Source organism: Carettochelys insculpta, chromosome 20 (genome assembly GCF_033958435.1).
Source record: "Carettochelys insculpta isolate YL-2023 chromosome 20, ASM3395843v1, whole genome shotgun sequence".
NCBI lineage: Eukaryota > Metazoa > Chordata > Testudines > Carettochelyidae > Carettochelys > Carettochelys insculpta.
The window spans coordinates 24,612,223-24,637,885 of NC_134156.1; the positions used below are offsets into that span (position 1 = coordinate 24,612,223).

The 25,663-nt window shown below is 51.2% G+C and overlaps 1 protein-coding gene across 3 annotated transcripts; it reads right to left on the minus strand.

Annotated features, from left to right (window-relative positions):
- Nucleotides 1–6,605: 6,605 nt before the first annotated feature.
- On the minus strand, nucleotides 6,606–17,696 carry CHMP6 (charged multivesicular body protein 6). Of its 3 annotated transcripts, none has more exons than XM_075014543.1 (8): nucleotides 17,535–17,692; nucleotides 15,001–15,110; nucleotides 11,324–11,411; nucleotides 10,613–10,699; nucleotides 9,724–9,789; nucleotides 9,385–9,465; nucleotides 8,564–8,618; nucleotides 6,606–6,908 (listed from the first exon to the last, which is right to left on the minus strand). In XM_075014543.1, exons 1-8 carry the CDS (start codon nucleotides 17,595–17,597, stop codon nucleotides 6,856–6,858), a joined length of 603 nt encoding a protein of 200 aa, XP_074870644.1. In that variant the 5' UTR covers nucleotides 17,598–17,692; the 3' UTR covers nucleotides 6,606–6,855. The 3 variants fall into 3 exon arrangements, with proteins under 3 accessions (XP_074870644.1, XP_074870642.1, XP_074870643.1); XM_075014541.1 differs by lacking the exon at nucleotides 17,535–17,692 and adding an exon at nucleotides 16,521–16,862; XM_075014542.1 differs by lacking the exon at nucleotides 6,606–6,908 and having other exon boundaries at nucleotides 8,502–8,618; nucleotides 17,535–17,696.
- Between the last annotated feature and the right edge of the window lie 7,967 nt (nucleotides 17,697–25,663).

The window sequence follows — 25,663 nt, forward strand, 5'->3', positions numbered from 1 at the left end:
GAGCAACAGCTGCGCCTCGTGATGCTGTCAGTGAGCAGGGAGAAAACCAAGGGCAAGGGGGAGATGGCACAAAAGGATCCTTACGCCAGAAGCTGTTGGGACCATCGGCTCCTGGTTGTCCCTCCCAAAGTGAAGAGCTGGCTAATCCGAGGCCAGTAATGCTGAACTGCAAGCGGCTACGAGCTCCAGGGCGACATTTTAGGAAGCAGGAAGCGTTTACGTGATTTGCATAATTGGGATGCTGGGGCTTGTGCATCCTGCGTTTAAAGAGGGACACACACGGGGCTAGCTGAACAGCTGCTCTGATGCCCCGGGAGCAGCAGCAGGATCACTCCATGTGCATTATGGCTTCATTCAGAGCCCAACACTACTGCCCTTTGAACAGCTGCTCAGCTTGAGTTCACCGATTACCCTCGGACACCTTACAAAAGGAGGTTACACTCAGCAAGCGCAAAGCTGGCAGACCTGGGTGCTTAGCTAAGCACAGCAGACGTGGGCTGTTGCTTCCCAAGGCTTTGGCAAATCTCACTGCATTTTCCCAGTCCAGAGGAGAGGAGTTTACTACTTTGTTTGGAAATAGGGCCGTGGCCAAGCTGAAGCTGCTACGGGGGACAGCTGCCACACTTCCACAGAGGCTGCAGGAAGGGCTCTCCCCTGTCTATAGTTACTCCACCTCCCTGTGATTCTTCCATCAACCTCGCACTCCTATCAAGGGTTTAACTACGCCACTCAGGGGCGTGGGTAGATTTTAGCTAAACTGGGTCAGCTGAGCTGTTTAATCCAGACCTGGCCTCAGGTTGCCCTAACCTGGGATGTTGGCACCTATGGATTTCTAAGGTCACCTGCTGCATTTGGTCCATGGCCCAGGAGTAAACACTGGGAAGCTGCAAGCCTCAGCCCCAGAGCGAGACACACCTCTGCACAGATATCACTGGCTCCTGCTGGTGATTAGAAGCCTGACACTTCAACCGAATCACAGCTTTTTGTTTGACTGCTTCCACTGTGGGTACATCAGAAACCCTCTGGACAAGGCGGGGAGGAGACGTCGGCGGCCTCTTCAGCCTTTGTCACAGCGAAGCCCCTCTCCCTTGCCAGCCCGCCCCATGATCCAGCTGTGTTGGCATAGAAACAACAACGGGCCTGGCCCAGCGTCATCACAGCAGTTACACAACTCAATTAAATATAGACTGAAAGGGCTGCGGTGATTTCAAAAGAAGATGGCGTTCAGGCCACAAGGGAGCACGTATGAAGAAAGCATCACCCCCATGCAAGCCCCTGCCATCAGAGCAATTCCTGGAAGCCCTATGGGAGGGGATGAGCAGGACTTTTAAAAAAAATCCCTAAGTACAGAGCCCAGGGGCTATGCAGAGGCACAGGTACCTTGTAGAGAGCTCTGAAGAACGTTCTCTTTAAAGGGAGAATGCCTGCTGCAATCCCACTCCCAGTAATATTCCCGGGGACACCTAGAACAGCCACAGAATTCACCTCCTCCCTAACACCCGGGGTCAGGTGAGCTCCATGGGGCAAAGATTGATTCTGAAGCCAGGAAGGGACGGGAGCAGCTGCCAGTGCCCTTCCAGACCGAAGACAGTCTCTCCAGTGACTCCAGCACAGAAAGGGGGCATCGTGTCCCACCAGACCAGCCTCATCCCTGACTTCTGCATGGGGTCAGGTGCTTTTTCCATTTCCAAACAGGTCACGTTAAATTGCTCCAGAGTTTGGATCCTTTGCTGCCTGATGCATTAGAAATTCCACAGAGGCTCATGTCTGAGAGCCCTGATTGAATGACAAATCACCAGTCTCTGTGAACATTAAGAGGGCTGACAGGGAGACGAGATGGTAGGTGTAAGATCGGGTATTGGACCCACATCTGTTGGTGAGAGAAATAAACTCTCAAGCTATACTGAGCTCGTCAGCAGTTGAAGGTCTGCAAGTTGCTCCCACTGTTCCCTTGGCTTGTGATGGGTATCTCCAAACCGTGCCCTGTGCACTAACTCTGGTGCGCAGTGGTGGGAACAGCAGCAAACAACCTGTGCAAGGAAGCTGCTGGGCTGCAGGAGGGGGAAAGGCAGAGAGATGGGGATGGCTCTAGGGTAGCTTTGGGAGCAGCATGGGGCTGCTTGGTTCCAGAGGAATTTCATTAGCAACAAGCACCAGTTCTTTGAGGAGGAATGGTGCTTTAATGAAATAACTAGCCAGCTACAAACCTGCCAGAATGGAGCTAAAGCCAGCCCCACCCCTGCGCCGCTGACCACAGCCACCCAAAAAGCCATTTCAGCTGAGGACAGGAGCAGCCAGGGCCCCTGGGAGTTCGAGTCTCCTAGGCAGAGAGGCAGGAGCCAGGGCTGAGCAAGACACAGGATGCCCTGGGCCACTGTGGAAGGAGGGGGGCCGGGTCCCTCGCAGTTGGAATCCTCCAGCACTAGCCTCTAGGTTCAGTCAATGGAGTGGGGCAGGGCGCACAGGCAAGGGCCCACTTTTCCTGACAGTCACAAGGTAATCAACAACTGTTCAAAGCGGTGGAGCTGCTACTGGCTACAGCTGTCTGCACTGTTTCGGGAGCGGCAACGAGGGAGTTACAACAAGCAGCTGAGCTGGGAAGGTGATAACCATGCTGTCAGCTAGCCAGGCCCCAGCCAGCACTGCTGCTACTAAGGAAAGTCTGAACAAAGTGGCAGCTCACCCTTCCAGCAGCAAAGGCGGTAGAGCACCACTCATTTGTCCTCACTTTATTCGGACAGAGGGCTCCTGACAGAACTGGGTCACAAGGGAGGACTTCCAGCCCCAGCCCCATTCTGCCCTGTTGGACTCACCCCAGTTGCAGAACTGGCATCTGCACCCTTTCTTCATCAGCTCTCAGCCCAGCACCACCCTCTGGCTCGAGATGCCCACTGGGGTAGCTGCGGGTAGAAGCTACAGTTCAGTACACACATTTCAGCTGCAGTTTGCACTTCTGCAAGACACAGAAGTCATCACAATGGTATTGTAACTTCTTAACAACAGTGAGAGCCTAAGCCCCACCCGCGCAGGCTGCTCTGTGCTCCAGGAAGTCAGTTCAGGGCTTTCCTTCGGCTGTGGAGAGAGGGCTGTGGGAGAGACGAAGGCCCCTCTCAGTCACTCAAAACAGATTTGTAGTGACAATCTGAGTCCGGAAGCTGAACTGTTGAAGCCATTAGGAATGCTTTATTGTTGTAACACGCACAGAGGTCATGCACTGCGCCTGTCTTTTCCTCTGGAGGAGACACCCAGGACGATAGTTCGGCCCAGGGATTGAAACAGGAAATAACTGGCAGTTCAGTAAGTGGCCATTTCACTGCCCAGACAAATGCAGCATGCTGCGTTAACCCCTTCACTGCTAACCCAGCTGCCTGCCTGGGGTATGAAATCCAAAAGGGAAATGAGCAAGAGAGCAGGGAGGGTAATGGAACTGTTTGGTCCCTGCTTGACACTTCGGTGCAGCTGACACTCCAAGAGGGCGAATTCCCCAAGCCTGGCTTTCCCTGCCTTTGCTCGCCTTGCATTCGCTAAAGCCCAGTCACAGCATGTTCCTCTCTCTCCACTGACAGCGTGAAGAGCGACAGCCCTGCTTGATGGCGTGGGTTCCAATGTGGAAGGGGGAAGCACTGCACCAATGGGAAAGGTCCTTCCCTCACGCCCTTCCCCACTGCCACAGTCCTGCAGCTATTCCTGGTTGCCAGAACGAATCAATTAGGGTGAAATTAGCATAGCCAACAAGGGGCTTTTGAAGAGATTAATTGACACATAAAGACTGGGTTTAAACACCTGGAGCTTGAGGACAACGCTCCCTCTGGCGGAGAACATGCACGTTGCAGGGAAGAGGTGGGCGAAGGTCTTTTAGGTTCTCAACCTGTGCTCTGTGGACCACTCACAGGGGGAGATGTCCATGGACAATGTCTAAGAGGTCTGAGAAAGACAGATTGAAACTGTCTGAACAGAATTCAAGTTTGCATACAGACAACAGATTTCCACAGGGGTCTGCACCTCTGGTCAACAATTTTTTTGGAGACCCCAAATTGAAAAAGAGAACCAGGTTTTTTACTGCATCAGATTCTGGAGGTGAAAGAGAATGGGAGAGAGGGGCTTTCGGATCTGGGAATGGCACTCTGAGATCACGGCTAAACTCAGGGTGGAAGAGATAACAGGATTATGCTAAATGTGGTGTAAGAGACCATTCCAACTCCCAGTACTTCTACGGTAATACTACTGAACAGTCTCACAACATGTGAGGACTTCTTATCCTAAACAATCTGTTCCACCTTCGATGTAACTGTGACATTTGGAGTACCAGTCTCTGACCTTGGGAAGAACAGATTGGCTCAAAACCCTCTCTCTCTCTCTCACACACACACACACACACCCCGACACAAGTTGGTTCAATAAAAGCTATTGCCTTACATACCTGGTCCCTCTCATGTTCTGGGACCAGCACCGTGACAACCCTGTAAACAGCCATTCTGTAGGGCATTCAAAGGCTAGCACTGGCAGCAGCAACAACAAAAAGTCTACTTTTGAATAAAATAGAGCAGGGGTTGTGGGGGGAGAATAAAGGGGTTAAATGACAGTGACTAGCAGTGCCACTTTCACTCTGAAAGCAGGGTCCCCTGGAGGCCTCGGCCCTGGCTCTGCCCCCATCCCCCCACCTTTCCCCAGGGTGGATTAGGCTTACTGTTTCTGGTTAGCGTGCTGACAAGTCTGTTCTATGTTGCGTTCCTGTCGACAAATACACCTTCTGTTCTACCTGCTGACTGAGAGTTGCACCTGACTGTGGAGGGGGGAGCAGGGCCCAGTGACCCCTGGCTGCTATGAGGGTGAAGATCCTCGCAACACCAGCTTGGGCCTCAGCTTTGCTGGAAAACAGAAGGGATCTGCGGCTAAAAGCCTGGAAACGGCAAGTTCCGAGAGGCCTGCCATCTAGACTAGAGGACTCTTCCCCCTCTTGCAGGAGTGAGACAGCTCAAAGCCCAGCCCTTGGAATTCAGCACACGCAGTAACCAGGGAACATTTGATTTTAAAGGAGTATTTTTGCTGTTGGCCTTCACTGTTGGGAAGTGGAATAACCCCTGGAAATATTTATCTTTATCTAGCACCAAGTCACACATTTTCCCAGAAACTGTTACAGAGCAGCACCCTCAGGCTATCTTACATCTCCAGGCCCCATTGCAGAGAAGATGGATTAGAGGACATGTTTTCAAGAAATGGACAACGTGCCAAGCACTGTCAGTTGGCAGGCACTGCGCAGGCTGACAAGCCAGAGTTGCAGACATCCAGCAAAGCGTGGTGGTTTTCAAGGACAGATAAACCCAGATGCATTCTACCTGCCCAGGGACGAAGCTTCTGTGAACACAAGGTCAATTCAGCACAAAGACTAAGCTCTGCCCAAGCTTTACAGCCTGGGTCTCAGGTTTCTGACTGATTCGTCTGCCACACTCTCCTGTATCCATCAGCACCAAGGAAAATGCAGAAGTGTCCTCTGCAGCTTAATGAAATCACACAGTTAACTGCTTTTCTTTTTGCAAACATGGAAGATAAAAGTACACTAAATCTTTGTGGTGATAATTTAAGAAACCACAAACTGTGTTCCCATGTAGAGAGCAACTGCCTGTTCATAACCCCTCAGACCTCTCCACCCTCCCGCCTCCGACACTTGTGTGCGTGCACACAAAAGAGTGAGCACTGATAACTGAGTTCAGAAGCTACTTCAGTTCATCTGCACGCTGCAAAGATGAGCCCACCTCTGGTAGGGAGCAAAGCGGCCTGGGACATCTTTTGAACAGGCGAGTCGCTGTTCTAGAGTTTTAAGAGGCTCCTCAGATTCCTAGAATGTATGTTCTGCTCAGTCACACGTAGCACCAGGTTTCTTCAGGCAAACGGAAAATTACTTCAGATCTGAATCGAACAAATTGTGACTCTCAGTTTGGTAGGCCGCTCAGCCTGTTCTACCTCACTGTGGAGCAAGATTTGCTACTGTCGACCACTGTAAATTCAGCCAGTCACTCTGTCAAGAACACAGCGGTCTCAGCCCAGAAAAGTGTTGGCCTCTAATGTAAGCAAGTTTTAAAATAAGATTCAATGAGAGGAAGTTCTCTCCACTGGCAGCCTCACCACACCCTCTTTTGTGTCAGACTGGCTGTTAGACAGGCTTTGCTACACCTCCCTAAAGAGCACTTGAGAGGCTTTACTCTGAAGTAGTAAAACTTTTCTCCTCACTGCTAAGGGCTTCTCCTTCAGCCCGAGAGCCTGTCCCTGCTTGCAAAGTAGCTGCCTTCAGGAGGTCAGAAGTGACACATGCTCTCAACCTGGCTACATGCTGCCCGTGCCCTTTGAGTAGCTCTCAGGTCCCAGGGCCAAGCCAGACAGTCTGATTTATAGACAGCAGAACCTGTTCCACAAACAGATGAGGAAGGCCAGAGGATCACAGGTCTGGTGGGTTCCTAGCAGTGCAGTGGAACATAGTGTCTATGAAAGCCATTTTCAACACTAGCATTCCCAGAAAAGCACAGAAGCTTCTAACAGGTGAGAAAGGGCAGCACAGGTTGCAGACAGATCTGAACTGAAATCAGCCTGTAGAAAGCATTTGACTTGGGAAGTTTTCAAGTCACTGTTTAATCCAGAGACAGCGCAGCTGAGAGTGTTTAGAATTTACATTACAAAAAGAAAGCACTAGAAAATAATCTTGATACAAGAGCAATAATCTGCTGCGTTTCCCTGCCCTGCTCAGGAACGAAACCTCACACCAGCATCTTTGCCCAGCACAGCTGGGACACTACTGGGGCATTTCCTGTTCCAAGGGCATGCGGGGATTCCAAACTGTCCATGATGAAAGTTATTTGGGAATTAAGACGCTGCCACCAGTTCTGGCTTGGCCCTGATCTTGACAGGTGATGTGTCTGTGGAGGAAAGAGAAAGTTGTTTCAGAACAGGAGAAAACAGAGCATCAAGTCCTGCCAGAGAACCAGCACTGGTCTCTCTTTTCTGTACAAGGTACGCAGCACACTGGTAGCACCCAGGCAATCTACTGAATGAGAAGTTTTCTATTTATCCAGCATTTCTCTCTGCCCCACAAGCTGCTCAAGCAGTTCAAATACAATGTTAACAAATACCAGCTGCAGTCTAGAAATGACAGAAGGAACGACAGAGCAGTCCTCTAGGCCAGTGTCTTTGTCATACAACATAAAGTCAAAGCAAGCATGCTCCTGAAGGGGCACTGCACAGGTGAGATGTCCCCTGTTTCTGTGTTCCGACAACATGCATCCTCACAGGGACTCAGCTGGCCCTTTACAAGGAGGGCTCACATGAGGGCATGGCCAGCCTGTTACGGATGGACAACCTGGACTGACTGACAGCTACGTTTACTGTCCAGCTATCACAAACAAAAGCAGACATTCTAAGGCTTTTGATACTCCTGATGCCTACAGTCAGGAGGCTGAATTCCGCTCCCACAGCCAGCGACTCAATGACTGATTATCCATGGGGGAGAGTCAGCGCCACAAACCCAGTGGGAGTCCAGCCCATCTTAACATCCATCTCCAGGGCAGGGTTTCTTTGCAGTGTTTCCAGCCAGGGTAGAACCCCATTTTCCCAGGGCCAGACTTTAATTCCTTCCTCCCCAAAGCCACACTCAGGCCCAGGAATCCCATAGTTCCCCCACCCTTTGCGTTTTGGCCTACTTTACTCTCGTCAACTACACTGTGTGCTATCTTCACATCCCATACACATCCTGTACTAGATCCTCTGGGGTTAGCCAGAATATGGACCCTTTCTGGAGGCAAGAACCGCCACCTCCCTCTTTGGAACCCATGTCCCATGGGTGCTCATATTCTGAGGCTGTAAGTGCTCATAAGACAGTGACGGGCCTAGTTTATGATCCTATAAAGAGAAGAGTGATTAGATTGGAATCAGATTGCATTCGAAGCAGAACTCGGAGGAATTCCAAATGTTTCTGGTACCACAGCATCCCAAGCCTGATCCACGTTCTGGGAGAGAAATGCAACCAGTTCTCTAGAGTATCGCTTAGCAAGCTAACAAGTGTCATGCATTGTCGTTGTGCCAGGAAGGCTCCCTGAAAGTGAGAAACATCACTTAGGAGCCAGGTTTGAGAGAGGCCAGGAGCGTAGAACATGACACAGATTATGGAAGCATCGGCCAAACAATGAGAGAAACTGGACAGCGGCTGGGCCGGGGGTGTGGAAGGTCAGGGTTAAGCTGCACTTTCAGAGGAAGTTTGTGCAGCCCAGGCCCACATTTCTCCAGGCACTGCTCACAGCCACTCATGTTCAGAAATGTTACCTTCACTGCAAATGAGCATCAGGGTAGCCATGATAGTCTGCATCCACAAAACCAAGAAATCCGGTGGCACCTTTTAGACTAACAGATATTTTGGAGCATAAGCTTTTGTGGGCAAAGACCCGCTTCGTCAGATGCAATATAGTGGAGATTCCACAAGGCTTCTCATTGCAAACGAGCAGGGCCCCATGCTGCTATCAGACCTCTGAGAAGATGCAGGAGAAGCAGGAAGTCATGCAATTAAATAGAGAGATTCTACCTGGAATCCCTTCCGGGAGCGGCTCAGTGGGAACTTCAGGGAGCTTGACTTCTTCCTGCAAGCACATTAAACACGTCACATCCAACTTGCCCCACATGCCACTCTGTTGGCACAGGGCTCCTTCCAGGGTTCTGCCCTGGGCTGGTTGGGAAACTGTACGAACAGGTACTTCTGCATGCAAAATGGCATCTTCCCCCCAGGAATGTGTGGGACGGTGTTATTTAGAGCTGCTAAACTCCGCGCTGTCCAGTGAACCAGGGCAAAGCCTGACTTTGTAAAATGTTATTACCAACGCAGATTACGCACGAGTTTCCTCCTGGCAGGGCCAGCTGCAGATTCCCACCAGCACAGACCTAATGGACTCAAGTTTCCTGCAGTAAGACCAGATAGTCTCAAGACTGGAGAACGGCCTTGGAGCAACCACCACCGCCACAGAGTGGAGGGATGAAATCCAGAAGCGAAAGTGAGGCTATGCACCCTGTCTGGGATAATCAAGGTCTTAGTCTAGTAAAGTGGAACTGCCGCCCAGTGAAGGGAGAAGGGAGTGCACCTGATCCACAAGATCACTGTCTGTAGTAACAGCGTAAATAAAAACAACCCTGAAAAACATTCAATGTGGTTTAAATGTCTCCCGAGTGCACAGAATCTGGCTGTCTCCTTAGATGACACACAGAACAAACACGTGGAGTTATAATTAGAGTCTCCAGCAGAATTAAATCAACTGCCATCTCTACAGGGGAACCAAACTCTTTCCCGATGAAAGACTGCCACTTGGAAACGTGGATTAAAAGTAATTACCAGAGCATGAAATGAGGGCTCACCTGAGTAATGGCATTTAATTCTTCTAAAATGGCATCTTCATCCTCTGCGCTGAGGCTGCCAGCTAGCATTTCATCTATTTGCTGTGTGGGAGAGAAACAGATGTGCCAATGAACACCACAGCATGACTGCAATAGCTCGGCTGCTCACACCACCGATCCCACACAGAACCATGCTTGTGATAAGAGGACCCTGTGATGCACAGTTATTGCTCTGCCTTTTTGCTGTACAAGGCCTAAATTCAGGTCTCAGTTTAGCCAGTAACAAGAAGCACGGTCCACACCACAACACTGCATGATTGGCCCCCTCTGCACAGCACCACACACGCATGTTACACGTACCCTTTGATATTCCACAGCATCTTGGGTTTCATCTATTATTCTTTCCACCTCTTCTATAGACATGACCTAGGAGGAGAAAGCCAGAATCCACATGTGAGGACTGGAGCTGCGGTGTGGAACGTGGTGAATGGACACTGCGGGGGGTGAATGGAGCTCCCTCTGCCTGCCCTCTGCTCTGCACATGCGCCCCACCACTTTGGGGGAAAAGTGCATGGCAGCAGCGGATAGTGCCGATCCAGCGGCAGCCGTGGGGCTGGCAGTTGGGGGTGGGGAGGGGCCGGACGCACGTCTCCAGCCGCAGGGCCTGGCAATTGGGAGGGGGCCCCGGCATGTGTCTCCAGCCATGGGGCCCGGCAGTTGGTGGGGGAGGAGGGCGCCCAGCACAGACTCCAGCCATGGGGCCTAGAAGCTGGGGTGGAGGCCTGGCACGCGTCTCCAGCTGCAGGGCCCAGCAGCTGGGGGGGCAGTGCACATTTCCAGTTGCAGGCCAGCAGTTGGGGAGGTGCGGGGGGTTCACATTTCCAGCTGCGGAGGCTCTGGTGAGTCAGCTGATGTTGTGGGGGCTGGTGCCTTGCTCTGTGGGATAGGGGAGAAGCTGGTGCCTGGCTCGGGGTGGGGACAGGAGACTGGGGGCCTGGTACCTGGCTCTGCAGGGGAGAAGGGGGTGGGGCTGCTGCTTGGTTTGGGGGGGAGGGGGGTTGCTGGTGCCTGGCTCTGTGGGTGGGAGAGGGGTGGGGCTCCTGCCTGGCTCGGGGACGGCAGCATTGGTGACTGGCTCTGCAGGTGGGAGTGGGAGGGGCGGCGATCAGAATGAATCCTATTGGACACCACTGGACTACAGAACAGACCCACAACACTGCATAACCTAGAGCACTCCGGGTCACCTTACCTCATGCATTTTATTCAGACATTCGTTGCCAATCTTCAGGCCTTCAATCACCTTCATTTCAATCTGGGTGAACTCAATATCCTGGACCTAGGGTAAAAACACGAGTCACAGCTGGGTCAAGAGCAGTCACCCCACCACACTGAGCAGCACAGAAACATGGGGCTGTCAAAGACACACTGAAAGACTCAGGCAGCCTGAACTACGAAGCCTTTTACTCAGAGGTCATTCGTTCAAATCCACCTCAGGTCTGTAATAATGGGAAGCAGTGACCATTGGATTGCCGTTCCAGTGCCCATGTAAAATGAATTCCTTAGCTGAGGTGGCTCTATCAAGACCACCGCTGAAGTGGGCAGCAGCTGGCTCCCTAACGGACACTTTGCAAAGGCCAAAGTCTAAACTCAACCTAAGGCAGAACTCTACCCACTTCTACAAATGGGAGGGGAAGCTTCCAGTGCTACACTAGACCAACGCTTTGCTGACTGATGAGACACAGGGTTTAAGCTACATTATACACTGGATCTAGCTCATAACTTGGTTGGGAGACAATCATGGTATAGCCAGCTTCTATGAAATGTCTGTTCTACTAGTCCAGCATTAAGTCCCATTGGTGTTAGGGAGTTCATTGTAATTACACAGAGGCAAAGGGGAACTGGCATTCTTAAGAGCTGTATACAATAAGCCTTTTGCTGGCATTCATTAATTCTCGCATACCATGCGTTCCAGGTTGCTGATTTGGTTTTCTGTTTTATCTAGCAGCTGCTCTTGGTAGCGCTTCTTCTTTAGCAGTAACATGGCTTTTCTGAATGAATAAAACAGTAGAAAACAAACTCAAACAAACGAGCCTAAGAAGATCACATGAACGCGACATTACAGTTTTTATGATGTGTTCTTATAAAACACACACTTCATCAACAATGGTGGAATAACTCCCATCAGGATGAAGGTAATAAAAGGGGCCGATTAGTGCAACATTTACAATCAAGAGATTTCTTTAAAAAAAAAAAAAAAAAAAAGATTAAACCATTGACCAATAGATAGTTCTGAACTGTGGGAACTTCACAGCACTGAAGTCTGGAGACAACCAAACGGTGAACTGGAATGAATGTTTAGTCATCTGCAGAGCCAGAAAGTACAACAGGAAAATTCCCAGCATTGATTCAAACTGGTGCATGCTCTGAACTCAATGTCTCTCACTAATGGGAAAGAGAATGGTGCAGCTACAGAAACTAGCATGGATCACATCAAATCCCTATCTAGACAAAAGAGAGTTCAACTGTCTTCATATGCACTTCTTGCTATCAGCCTTTCACTCTTCTGTACTGAAATGGGCGGCCAGGAGCAGATGCTAACCGACAGCGGCACCTCTGCTGGGTTCTTGGCAGCCCTGGGGCCAGACCACATGTGGGCAATGTTTATCTGGGCCCAGAGTAGATAAGGAAACCCCCTCAAACAGAATAGCAGGAATTCACATGACACTACAGATTTTTTCGGGGGAAGGGGGAGAGAGAAGGGGAGGACAGAAAATTTTAGTTACTGACCAGGCCTGAAGGCAACAGTTCAGACCTGCAGGGCCTTCCCCACCCCTTGACAACTTTAATTTCTCCACAATGCTTCTCCTGGACTAGGATGCTTTTCACTTTGAAAGAACATTTTAATCCCAAAGATTTACTTAATCCAAGCAGGAAACATTGGAGAGAAAGTGAGTGATAGGAGCAGATGGGACCCAGCTGGCAGACCAGTGACAGCCACGCTGGCAGAAAGGCACAGGGGAAAGAGCTAGGAGGCAGGGGTCATTTAAGTAATGGAAGGACAGACAAAACGCTCCACTATTTCAGGTCATCACTGGAAGCTGTGCAGACCTGTGCAAATGTATTTTGTTCCAAAGAATCTCTCTTTGGCTTGTTATTAGGTCTAATGATATGGGAGCAACAAATGCCAGACACAAAACCACCATGCAAGAGCGTCGGATCTGTTAGGGAATATTCACTGGTTGATTAGAGTTGTGCTTTGTGGATAGCTGTGTCATAATGAAGCATGAAGACTAACTGAACATTTCTGAGAATTTTAAATATTTGAGGGCTGGGAGAAATCATGAGACAAGAGTTCAACAATCAACTGACTAAGCAGCAAAGCACGATGAAAGGAGAATTGTGTATTGCAGTTCTAAAATATAACTCAAAAGGACACTGTCTGCTAAACAACACATTAGATTGGGTTGTACACTCTTCGGGAAGATACCAAAAAAAACCCATCTCATAATTGGGCTCAGATCCTGACAGGGGCTTTGGAATGCTACTACAATACATACAATTACATGTAAAATAGCTAAATAAAATATGCAGGCTCTATGCCAGTTCTTTTATCAGTTATCCATAACACCTCTAATTATTAATAATGAAAGAATGCTCAAAAACTCTGCTATGTTGTGCTGTAAATTTTAGAACTTCTCTCCATTTGAACAAATACAATAACTAGGTTCCCTTTCAGGACCTTAGAAATGCAGTGCCTGGGTTTGAAACACCATAGAGGACTGTTAATTTGCCCTATAGTAGCAACCAAACAACTCAGACCACTGAGCTAGGCACTATCAAAATATCATGTCTATTAGATATTTGTTAATCAGGTACATATTTTTGCTGATGTGAGCTTTTATAACATTTAAATCTAAAAGGTAAATTTAAGTGAAAACATCACTTTAAGTTGGGACACAGTCAGGCCTTTGCAGTGACTTGGCATTATTGATACAGAAATTAGGAAGCTCTGGTTGGGACCAAAGCCCAAAAATATCAATTCCTTCTGTCCCAAGTACAAACTCTGCTCTCCAAAGCTTGCCTGGAATTCTCTCCACAGGCAGATGAATCTGGATAAGTGTCATTCCTTTATAATTACACACAAACTAAACTTTGCTTGTCAAAGTGATTTTTTGTATAAATTGTTTTGGAGTATTTAAACCAAAGAATTAATTTTGTAATCTTGTCAGTACAATAAAAAGCTTTGTTCCCTAATGGACAAATAGATTGCTGTGAACTATTCTAACCTAGGTTATGATTAAAAACTTCCCTCTGCAGAGCAAGCCAGCAGTAAAGCTCAGTGAAATGAGGTATTTCTGGCCAGGGATGACCAACCATGGACCATGCTGTTCATATGCCTGGAGCCTGCATAACCCCACAATTTGTAGAAAAAGGAAATCACTACTTCAATTCATGGGAGCGACAGGTCCTAGCAGGTACTGGTGCACCTAAGAAGTGCCCACATAAATCAAATGATAGCATTAGCCGTTGGCAGCTATATATTGAAGAGGCCGACAGTGTCTATTTTTGCAAGCCCTCCCAGAGAATCTCAGGCAAAGGCCATCCAAGCTCAGTACACAGGTTCTCAGTCTTACTTTTTGACTTCAGCCCTTCTCCAGAAACAAGCCCTTTGTATCCCCTGAAGTCATTTCTATTTTATGTTTCAATAACATTTCTTGGTAACTTTACTCCAGATGTTAGAAACAACAAAGATCCTTTTGTATTCGAGGATACAATCCCCTCTACTATCTCAGGCCTTCACACCCTGTAGCAATGTATCTTTTTATAGAAACTATGTATTACCATGCATCTTTTGACAGGAGCTTTGCACTACTTTGTACCTTTGTATTACTCTTTATCTTTGTTATTTTGTACTACTTCACACCTTTTTATTATTCTTTATATTTGTATTCAGAGACACTTTGTATCTGACTCTATACTGTATGTAATACTCCATTTTGACGGATATGTTCCGCTGTATTAGCCTGTGAACCTTATGCTGTCTCTGTGTGAAGATGAGCGCGTGAAGTGTAAACGTGGATGCTTACTGAGTTAGCCTCCGGAGTCAGGCTGTCTAGACAACAAAGACGTGGCGGTGGAAGGACAAGGGAAACTGGATTCTGTAGCAGTGACCCACCCAAAGGGAATATTAAATCCCATCTGGAGGTAATGAGTCACACAGGAACCTGGGGCAGTCAGGCAGGACCAACCCCATCTGCCATTGATTGGTGACTTGCAGTGCTGGGACAGTGGGACTACAATGTATAAAAGATGTGTACGCCACTATGGAGTTGGGTTCTTTTCATCTTGTCAATACTGGAGCACTGATCTGGATCTACGGAACCTATCTCCACACTCATATCTGATCCATTTGGCCAGAGGATTAGAGTGAACAACTTTTGGTAATTATATGCAACCACAAGAGGATGTATGTGTGTGTGTATATGCCTGTGAGTAAATTAAGTAGATGATATGCATATAATATAACGGTGCGTATTCTTAATAAATGTAGTGTTCTTGTCTTATCCCTCTAAAAAGATCCCGTGTGTTTCTTATAACAACTCTTCCACTGCTCAGAAGCTGCAGCTCCTCACTTACTCTTTCTTGCCATCCCTCAGCAGCTGCCGGGCTACCGCTCTCTCTCTTTCCAGATTCAGAGTTATCCTTTTCTGATACTGCTTGAGTTTATCCCGCTGCTGTTTCAGTTGCTAATGGAGAAGAAAATAAAAATAACATTCAGTTAAAAGACAAGCCATGGATGCTTTATTTTACAACTGCTGTTTGACAGTCGGGGTCGGGCACATCTGCAGTCTATTCTATCCATCCAGATACTTCTCAATTTTCTAACAATTTCTGTGGCTAGTTCCTAGAAGACAAGAGCACCAAAGGTTACTACAGTGATTAAAATGCCAAAAGTAAACCCTCACACTGTCGTCTCCTCCTTGCTGCATGACTTCATGCACCCCAAAAAGAAAAATACTTGAAAGAGTGGCTCCCAAGACAAACACACTTATTGAGCTTTGGGGCTGGGGGAAAGGATTTACCCCCGGCAGACAGTGGAAACTGCCCTCTGCTAGAATGTTGTAAAAGTAACTGTTGTAGGGATGATAATCCAAGACTGTCAGACACACCGACATCTTCCCTGTGACCTGGGAAAGTTTCCCTAACAGACGTGTGCCACCTGTTACATGTAGTAAAGAAAAAGGCTGAGTCTACATTACAGTTACTTTTTGAAAAGGGACTGCAAGTGATGCAAATCAGAAATGTAAGTGAAGTGCCGATTTACATATATCATGCTTCATTTGCACAATCCCATTTTCGAAAGAGTCTTTGAAAGAAAAACGGCAGTGTAGATGGGGTTCTTTTGAAATAAATCCCCATTTTTGAAAGCACCCTTCTTCCTAATTTTGTCAGGAAGAAGGGTGCTTTCAAAAATGGGGCTTTATTTCAAAAGAACCCCATCTACATACTGTTTTTCTTTCAAAAGACTCTCTTTTGAAAATGGGATTATGCAAATGAAGTGTGATATGTAAATCAGCACTTCATTTGCATTTCCAATTTGCATTCCCCTTTTGAAAAGAGACTGTAGTGTAGACACAGACAAAAAGAAAAGAACTGCTCCAGACATGCCCCTCTTTATATGGGCTGAATAGCCCCTGAACAGGTCCTGGCCACAGAGCCCTGTATATAATGCACCATCTTGAGCCCAGCAGGGTTCGGAGGCAGCTGTGTTAGTCTGCTTCTGCGAAATCAAGGAGTCCAGCGGCTCCCTGAAGACTAACAATTTTCTTGTGGGGCAAGTGAAAAAGCCTATGCAGTAATAAAACTGTTAATCTTTAAGGTGCCATCGGACTAGTTGTTCAAGCAGAACAAGGTGTGGATCAAGCTGAAGAATCACGGTAACCCGTATCTGACAAAGTGGGCTCAGCCCACACCCCAATAGTCTTTGAAACGCCACTGGGACTCCTTGTTGTTTTAGCAGAAACACGCTAACGTGGCTGCTCTCTAAGACACGGCACCTAGGACCATCTTTAATCAGATGCAGAACATGCAGCTGTGTACTGTGAAGGCACCCCAAAATGTGGAGCACTGCTGGGTCTCAATGTCCTTCCACCCACCTGTTCCTCTCCTTGTTTGGTGGATCCGGTTAACTTACAAGCTGCAAAGTCTGCCAGGCGAGTGAAAGAGCCACTCAGGCGGCAACGAGGGCACTTAATAGGCATTTGCCAACTAGAGACGCTGGGCTGGAGATGCTCCAGCGTGGGCAGGGGAGTGGGGAGAGAACCCCGGAATCCTACACTGCGAGGCTTGGAAGGGACCTCAGGGGGTCATCGAGTCCAGCCCCCCCGCCCAGAGCAGGATCAGCCCCAATTAAATCATCCCCGCCAGGACTTCCTCAACCTCGGTAAAAACCCCTGGGGCGGAGATTGCACCACCCGCTCCGGGCAACGCGCTCCAGGGCTCCCCCCCCCGCCTGGGGAAGCGGCTTTTCCCACCGCCCCGCCCCGCCCGCACCTCCCCCTCTGCAACTTCAGGCCCGTCGCTCCTCGCTCGCCCCTTCCGCGCGCCGCCCGAGCCCGGACCCCTCGGCCTCCGCTCCGGGCTCACGTGCTCCAGCCCCGCGCTCACTTTCGTTGCCCTCCCCCCGCCGGGTCCCGACGAAGGGGGTCACGTTCCCCTGCTGAGGCTGCCTGGGCCCCGCCCGTCCCGTAACAATAACTCCACGTGGGGGGTGGGGCAGACGGAGTTTCGGGCCGCGCTCGCGGCTACACAAAGGCCCCGCGTCACCTAGGCAACCAGGGACCCCTCCCCCCGGGGAAGAGGACAAGGGGGCGGGGCCGGGGCCGGGCCCGGCTCGGGGAACCCCCCCCGCCCCGCCCCGCCCCCCGGACGGATGGGGCTGGTACTTCCGGTCCCCGCGCTGACGGGTCCGTTCTGCGCCGTGTCCTGTCGCCCCGTGACCCGGCCGCCCGCGGGGGGAGGGGGGGGCAGGGCCCGCTCCCGGGAGCCCGGCCGGCTGTGGGGGGGGGCGGGGGACCAGCGCGGGGGGCCCCCCCCGGTTACCGGTCAGACCCCGGCCCGGGCGAGGCCGGGGACCCAGGCCCAGCCCCGAGCGCCCCCGCCCCCCTCACCAGCACGGCCTTGTCCTGCTCCGTGACACGGCTCCGCCTCTTGCGGCCGAACAGGTTCCCCATGGCCGCGCGCTAGCCGCCTGGCCCGGCCTCTCCGCGCTACGGCGGCCGCGCGGGGCCCGGCCCGGCTGAAAGCGAAAGGCGGGGTGGCGGGGGAGGATGGGCGGCCGGGGCGACTGGAGCAAAGGGGAGGGGCGGGGCGGGGCTGGGGAGGGGGAGGGGCTAAGGGCTTTAGAGGAGCGCATAGGAGGGCGCGAGGGTGTGGAGGAGAGCATGGGGCAGGGGGTGCAGAGGAGCGCATGGGGGTTGGGGGTACAGAGGAGCACATGGGGCAGGGGGTGCAGAGGAGCGCATGGGGGTTGGGGGTACAGAGGAGCACATGGGGCAGGGGGTACAGAGGAGAGCACGGGGGTTGGGGGTACAGAGGAGCACATGGGGCAGGGGGTACAGAGGAGGGCAGGGGGGCAGAGGAGCGCATGGGGCAGGGGGTACAGAGGAGAGCACGGGGGTTGGGGGTGCAGAGGAGCACATGGGGCAGGGGGTACAGAGGAGGGCAGGGGGGCAGAGGAGCGCATGGGGGTTGGGGGTACAGAGGAGAGCATAGCGTGTGGGGGGAGTTGGTTAGGCTGCATCAGGGGCAAGAGAGATTTCAAGGGAAAGAAACCTCCATCCTGAGGCCAGGGCCTGTCCTCACAGGAACCACATTCTGTGCTGCAGACCCTGGGGGAGCCTGTGCAATGGGGCAATCCTGCTCCCTGCCCCAGGCAGTGGGGCACATTCAGTTCACTTAAGTTTGTACAGTGCCTGGAGTTGAGTCCAGTGGAGGGATGGGCAGACTGACCAGCCTTGTGGGGTTTTTACCAGCACTTCCCCACTCAAAACCCTAAATCAGGACCCTCCCCGCTCCATGACCACTGGGTTTTTGGCATTTGCTTTCTGAAGAGTTGAATCTTTAGTAGGTGTGCAAGCTCCTCTCATGAACTGGAGGCCCAGACCCTCATTGAAATGAAAGCTGAGGTTCTCGTGTAATCACATACCCAGGTGCCGCTTTCAGAGAAATACGAAAAATTACCAGACATGCAGTAAAAATCACAGGAGCTAGTAACGTGCCACAGTTCCTGGTCTCTAGGAAGCCAGCCGAACCCCCGACGGCTGAGCCAGTGTCCACTAGAGCTGGAATCTTCTCACAAACACTCTCATATTTTGTCAGTTCCAAAGGGTTTTTCCCCCAAAATAATATTCCTGGGTATTTAATACCCTGCACCAAGGAATTGGGTTTCCAAATTCGGGTGCAATGAAAATGGACTGCCCTTCTCTGTTGCCTACATAGTTGGTAACAGGGATCCAACTTGCTCCTTGGTGGTGGTGTAGATAGACCAGTGGGGGGTGGGGGTTGGGAACCCTGCGTCCTGTAGCCATCATCCAGTGGGTTTACACTGGCCTGAGGTCAGTTCAACTGTCTCATAGGTATGAATATGGCCATAATGTACTGGATGAGACTAACAGTCCATCAAGCCTGGAACCCAGTTTCTTAGAGTGGCCAGTGCCAAATGCTTCAGAGGGACTGCAGAAACTGTGGTAACTATAGAGTTGTATCTCCTGTTTTCCAGTCTCCACTTCTGGCAGTTAGGGGCTTAGGGGCACTCAGTGCACAGGCTTGCGTCCCAGACCATTTTGGCTAAGGGCCATTGCTGGGCCTATCCTCCCTGAACTCATCCAGTCCTTTTGGGACTCTGTGATAGTTTTGGCCCTCACAGCATCCTCTAGCACTGAGTTCCATAAGCTGGTGCTGCATTGTACAGGACGGCTCTGCCCACGCGTCCCCAGCCTACAAGGGTGTGCCAGCAGTGCAAAGAGCTAGTGAGCAGAAGCTGCCATCCATTGCAGAATGGTTTGGTGCATCCACCTGGGTCCTGTGCTTTAGGGGACCCCATTACTGCCAGTCCAAGTATCCTAGGGATGGGATGGTCCCCCCATATGCAGGCTAATGCACGGGGCCCTGGGTGGGCTGAGGCCAGCAGCCAGCGTTGCACTCACCACAGCAACAGGAGCTGTATAGTAGTGAAACTGTGCAGCAGCCAGCTGGGGCACACTGCTTTGCACCGCTGTGGTGAAATGGGTGACCGGGCTGACTGGGGAGATGGCAGTGGAGCAGAGCAACTGCAGTGAGTGCAGGGGGAGAGTGTGCGTAACCCCTGCTGCCACCCCATGCTGGGCCCTCCAGTAATTCTCAAGACCACGTCCCTCGGGGCAGGGGGGCTTCCGGGAATGCCATGTGTGGGGAGGGCTGAGCAGAGGTAGGAAGAGGGAGTAGGGGCTTGACTTGTTAAAGGGTAAGGACACCCCCAGCGCCGCAGGAACTCATACGCCTCAGCCAGGCGTGGGCCAGATTGTGGAACTGTTTTGGGCAGGGTTGGTCTGTGAGCTGCGAGTTTGAGACCCCCCCCCCCCCCAGACGAGATGATCATACCAGGCCCTTCTGGCCTTCTCAGCTACAAATCATGATGCTTGTAGCTGCTTGCAGCTGGCACATGAAACCCACAGTCAGGGACACAGGTTTGGGTGCTCCCTGCCCATGGGCTGCAGAACCATAGATCATGGGGACAGCTGCCAGGGTTGGCCAGCCCAGAGAAGGTCTACATATACCCATCCCTGGGGCCAAGGATGACGTGACTCTTCTTGCTACAAAGAGTGCTCAGTGAGCAGGTGGGTAAGACCTGCCCTCTTGCACAGCCTCACCTCTGTAAGCTCCAGCTCATACCGCACTGAGCAAAAAAAGGCCTGGGGTGTTCTCCAGTGGGAGCTGCCATTAGGTATTTGTTGTCAATGCCAGAAAACACACTGCAGTCCTCATGGAAAGGTGCGGCCCTGGTGCGATGTGCAATACATGGGGGTGGACAGACTGAAGAAAAGCCTGTTATGGTTTTACAAGATGAAGACATCCAAAACTAACCCCCTGCACCCAACCCTTTCCACCCTACCCTGACAGAGAAACTCAGGCTGGTGAGTACAACCATTTGTGCATCCCAGGGCCACTAGGAAAAGGCAACTACACTGAGTCACTTAGCATAGTTGGAATGGTTTTGGGGGGCTTTTAGCTCTTTACCTGCCCGTACAGTAAAACAAGCCCCCCCCGGCACCTGTATCCCCCTGGAGAAAGGAAGAGTCCAGGAAGCAGTGTCACTAGGGAGAGTTGAAATACTGTGATAGAAAAGCACTGAGCTGCAGCGTTTACTCTGGTTCAGAAAAAAAAAGGTTTCACTTTGCAAATCAGGATTTTTGCCCAGAGGAAGGCTGCACTTTCTAGGGTTCACACAACCAGCCACCATTTCTGAGTCTGAGGCCGCTAGGTTTGTATTGCAGCTTGCTGATTGTCCAGGAAAACAAGAATCAGAACAACCATAATTCAGAACCTGGTTATAATGCAACTCTCCTGACTTTCACAAAGCATGTGGGTCTCACCTGCACAGTTGTCCTTCTGGTAGAACCTGGCTGCGGGGAAAAGCAATGGGTTTGATAATGTTAAAAATGGTTCATCAGGTTTTGGGGGTGTTAGTGGCTGTAACTTACAGCCCCGTTGCTACGTGCTGCGAGACAACAGGGGAATGTCTGACACGGCCCCAGTGAAGTCTCCACTCACCCGCTCTGGTGACATGGGACTTCCCACTCGTGTCTGCCTGGTTTATTAATGCAGCTGTTTTGAAACACACACAGGAAGGTGCAACATGTTCGCACACAGCCTGTCCTCCCCGCTGCACGTGGACTGTGATGTCTCTGGAAATTGGGGCCTGGGACAGGAGCCTGCTGTGTACAGAGGCTGTAGGAAAGCGATTCTTCAGTAGCGACTATGATCTCTGCAGGAAAATGGTGCAAAGACTTGACACTGGAGACTTGACGCCTGCAATTTCAGGTACCTGGGGCCCTCACTGCCATCCCTCCCCAGCGAGAGCAGCCTTCTTCTACTTCCTCCACTAGGTGTCACTGCACACCCACCCAGCTCCTAGCGGCTGCTGGCTGGGGCTCTGCAGTTACTGCAATGCTGTAGTGAGCTGTACACCCCCCCTTCCCATCCATCCTCAGTCCTGCCTGGTGCTGAGCATCCATCACCCCATCTCCAAACCACAGCTGGCTCGAAGCATCCCCGCTGGCCATTACAGCTCCTGACGATCTCCTTCCGTGAGGAAGTTGGGAGCGTAGCTGCTTTGTTATGTTGTGTGAGTTCTACTGTCCCATAGCGAACCTGTGTGCGTGTGCCTCAGTTTCCTGAAGCTCTGCACTTGTAACTAGCCAGTGATGGAGGTGGGAGGTTCAGGTGCGACCCTAGACACAGCATGTAGGCTGATGGCAGATGGGGGTACGTGGCCCAGTGACTCCCACACCCTTGGGGACATCCTACTTTAACCTGCCTCCATTGCTGAGCAGTGGCACCTGAATGGGGCTGAAGGAGCTACTGTGGCAGACAATCCTTGCTCCCAGCCCAGCCCCCCTCCTAGCCTAGCTGTCTTGGACAGCAAGTGACTGGGGTGGGAATGCTGGGGCGGTCCCAGCTGGTGACCCCATCCTGGGCTCAGGACTTAATTTGTTCCCACCATAGGTGGAATAAATTTTGCTATGTGCACCAATGCACGTGGGGATGTGCACCACCTGTAGAAACACATGCTTCCAACTCTGGGTGGCTGTGAGTGATCTGCTAATCAGCTAGTCTGCCTCTGAATCTCTGCTGAGTGGCCCCCAAAGTGCTCACCTTACAGGGAACATTACCAGCACTCCTCCTGTTCCCAGCCGAATGGGAGCTATTGGGGCAGCACTCTTCGGCATGCATGGGAAGGGAGCTAGGTGGCGGGGGGGCTGAGGGTGAAGGGTGCTGCACGCCCCTAGGATCCTGGCCGCCAGCTGTGCATGCCTGAGGCTTTGCTTCCGGCCTCAACTTCCAGCGGGGAGAAGGACAGGTTAAGGGCTCTGCTCCAGCCTGCCACTTTCTTACCAGCAACACTGGCTTCCATTCACCTGCTGAAAGCTGCTTGCTCCCTGTCTCCTCCCACGCCTGCCCCTGGCAGTCCTGCAGTAGCACTCTGCACAGTTCATAGACCCAAATGTGGCGCTTTCTCCAAAGAGAATTGCTTAATGGCAAGAGCCAGGCTTAAAACCAAAAGTTGCCCTGTGAACACTTACAGCAATGGCCTGGCCTTGAGAGTCTTTCCCTTCCAGCAGCATGGCATCAGGGTGACATCCAAGGCAGTGTTCCCTCCAGTTTTCCCCCTCCATGGGTGGAATGAATTTTGTTACATGCACATCACCTCCATATGGATGCACAGAACTATATTCATGAGGAGGTGGACAATGGCTTTGGAGTGTGGGAGGGGGTGCAGGGCCAGGGCAGAAGGTTGGGGGATGAGGACTCTGGCTAGGGGTGTTGGCGCTAGGTGGGGGGCTGAGGGTGAAGGCTGACCCAGTGCTGTTCTCCCTGCCTTCTCCCAACTGCATCTGGGAGAGGGAGGGGAGAGGAGCCTCTCTTGTGGCTGGGCTGGTTGGGGCGGGGTGCCTCTCCCTGCCCCAGTGAGTCTGGGAGTGCGGGAAAGATTCCTGAGTGCCTCTGAGGCACTTAGTAGGTGGCTGTGCTGCCACGTAGCCTAGAGGGAACTTAGATCCCAGGCACGCTGCTGAGGTGAGAGCCTGGAAGGGATGGGAGCAGAGCTGGGAATATGGGGGGAGTGAGTTGAGCAGGTGAATCAGGGCCTCACTGTATGCAAGGAGTCAGAAATGCCTTCCCCAAACACCAGCCTCGGGGCTGTATTGTTGTTCCATGGCCCAGCCCAGATGAGCACAAGTGTGCATGCTCAGGGCTCTACTGCTCATGTCTGGGCAGGAGGCAGCTGTTAAGTGAGCCCAGGTCCTTCTGACTGGGGATCTAAGTGCTTCACAGACATTAGCTGACTAAGATTATTCCTATTTTCCACCTGGGGAAGCTGAGGGACAAAATGAGGAAGTGACTTACCTGAGGGTCACAAGGGGGAGAGACAGCGAGCTGGGAACACAGACCAGATCCTGCAAGTTAAACTTACTGTAGGAGGCAAAAGGGGGCAACCTCTCCAACAGGCAGATGTGGTGGTTCTGCTGCTGCCAGCTGTGATATTGGGGGGAACTGGAATAGGGTGTTAGCTGTCTGCCAATTCTGTAATTTGTTATTGCATTGGAAGCCAAATAGCAAGGGCTGCAGGAGATGAAGCGAAGGTAGCTGCAGGACGTGGAGTGGTGATTTCTCCAACAGACCCCTCGCTCTGATGGACCAGTTGTTCACTCCAGCTGGCTGGGTCTGGCCTCATTCAGAGAGATCACCTCAGGGAAAGGCAGCCTGTGGAGCATCCCATGGAGAGTGCCAGCAGCTGGGGCACCTAAAACCCCCTGTGCGCTTGCAGGTGGAGCAGAGATAGGAGAATGCCTTGTAGGGTGACTCAGCCCTGACTAGGCGGAGCTGCTGCTTTGGGCAGATGGAACGCTGTGGCTTGTGCGGGCTCTGAATACATAGCCTGTATCTGAGCACCTCATGCCACCTTGGAGCCAGGGACAGATGGGGAATGAGGCATGGGCCCAAAGTCAGAATAAATCTGGCACTGAACTCCTGTCCACTGCCTCCCAGGCCAGCGTCTTCTCTACCAGACCATCCTCCCTCCCTCTGCAGAGGCTGCCACAATGAGGCGGCAGGTGGTATCTATTGTGACAGTTTTTGGGACACAGATCCTCCTCCTCTACAAACTGGACTGAGGACCAAATAGTTTCACACAGGCCAGATGGCCACAGGATGTTAACCCCCAAAATATCTTCAGATCCCCCTTCCATGATCAGCGCACACTCCCCAGAGCAGCTCTGCAGATCCAAGAGGCACCTTGTGTGCCAAGGAAAGCTGCCCCCCACCCTCCCACATCACTGTGCAAAGCCAGCAGGAGTAGGGGGCTAACCCAAGAGAACAGGTACTTTTGCAAGTTTATCATCTCCTCATTGAGCTAGTAGCAATGGGGTTAAAAATACAGCCGGGCCCATCATGAGGTTTGGGATTCAGCTACAGCTCTTTAAGCAAACATACTCCTCCTCTCTTCCTCTACTGTTCCTGCTGCTTTTGGTTCATCACAGCATCAGCTGCATGGTGTGACACATGCACCTAGTGCTATCATGCAGAGAGGCAAAGGTTAAACTACACAGCTCTCCGCAGCAGGCACCCTGTGCTCGGAACACAGTCACGTGTGGGATGTAAGTCAAGGTCATTTCTTTCACAAAGCCTCCCTCACAGAGTCTTGCTCCACAAAGATCATTTTGGGCCACCAAAGCCTTCCATCTGACAGCAGAGTTGTATCGGTCGGATACACTAAGAACATGCCTACAGCCTGTTGGCTCAGGAGAGGAGAAATTAACTTCAGCCAGTTCCCCCTTCTGTTTGTGCAAAGCCAGAAAACTGCCATCTCGTCAACCTTACTAGACAGTTACCAAGAGTAACAGGAGCTGGGACTAGCTGCGGCTGATTCTCTGCCTAATCACCAATAGCTGCCCAGTAGGCTGGAGGAAGACTGAGTTTGCAGATCACCCAGGGCCTTAGCAGATGAAGGCAAAGAATCTGTCAATAGTCTGGTGTCCTGCAGGGATCAGTTCTGGGTCAGGTTCCATTTAATATTTCCATCAGTGATTTAGATATTGGCATAGACAATAGGGTTATGAAGTTTGCAGATGATACTAAGCTGGGAGGGGTTGCAAGTGCTTTCAGGGATAGGATTATAATGCAAAACAGTCTGGACAAACTGGAGAAATGGTCTGAGGTAAACAGGATGAAATTCAACATGAAGAAATGCAAAGTACTCCACTTAGGAAGGAACAATCAGTTGCATGCATACAAAATGGGGGAAATGAGTGTCAAGGAAGCAGACCACAAGCCAAATATGAATCAGGAGTGTGACACTGTTGCACACAAAACAAAACAAAAAACAAAACCCTGTCATTTGGGAATGCACGAACAGGACTGCTGTAAGCAGGACATGAGAAGTAATTCTTCCGTTCTACTCCATGCTGATTAGGCATCAACTGGAGTGTTGTGTCCAGTTCTCGGTGCCAGATTTCAGAAATGATGTGGACAAACTAGAGAA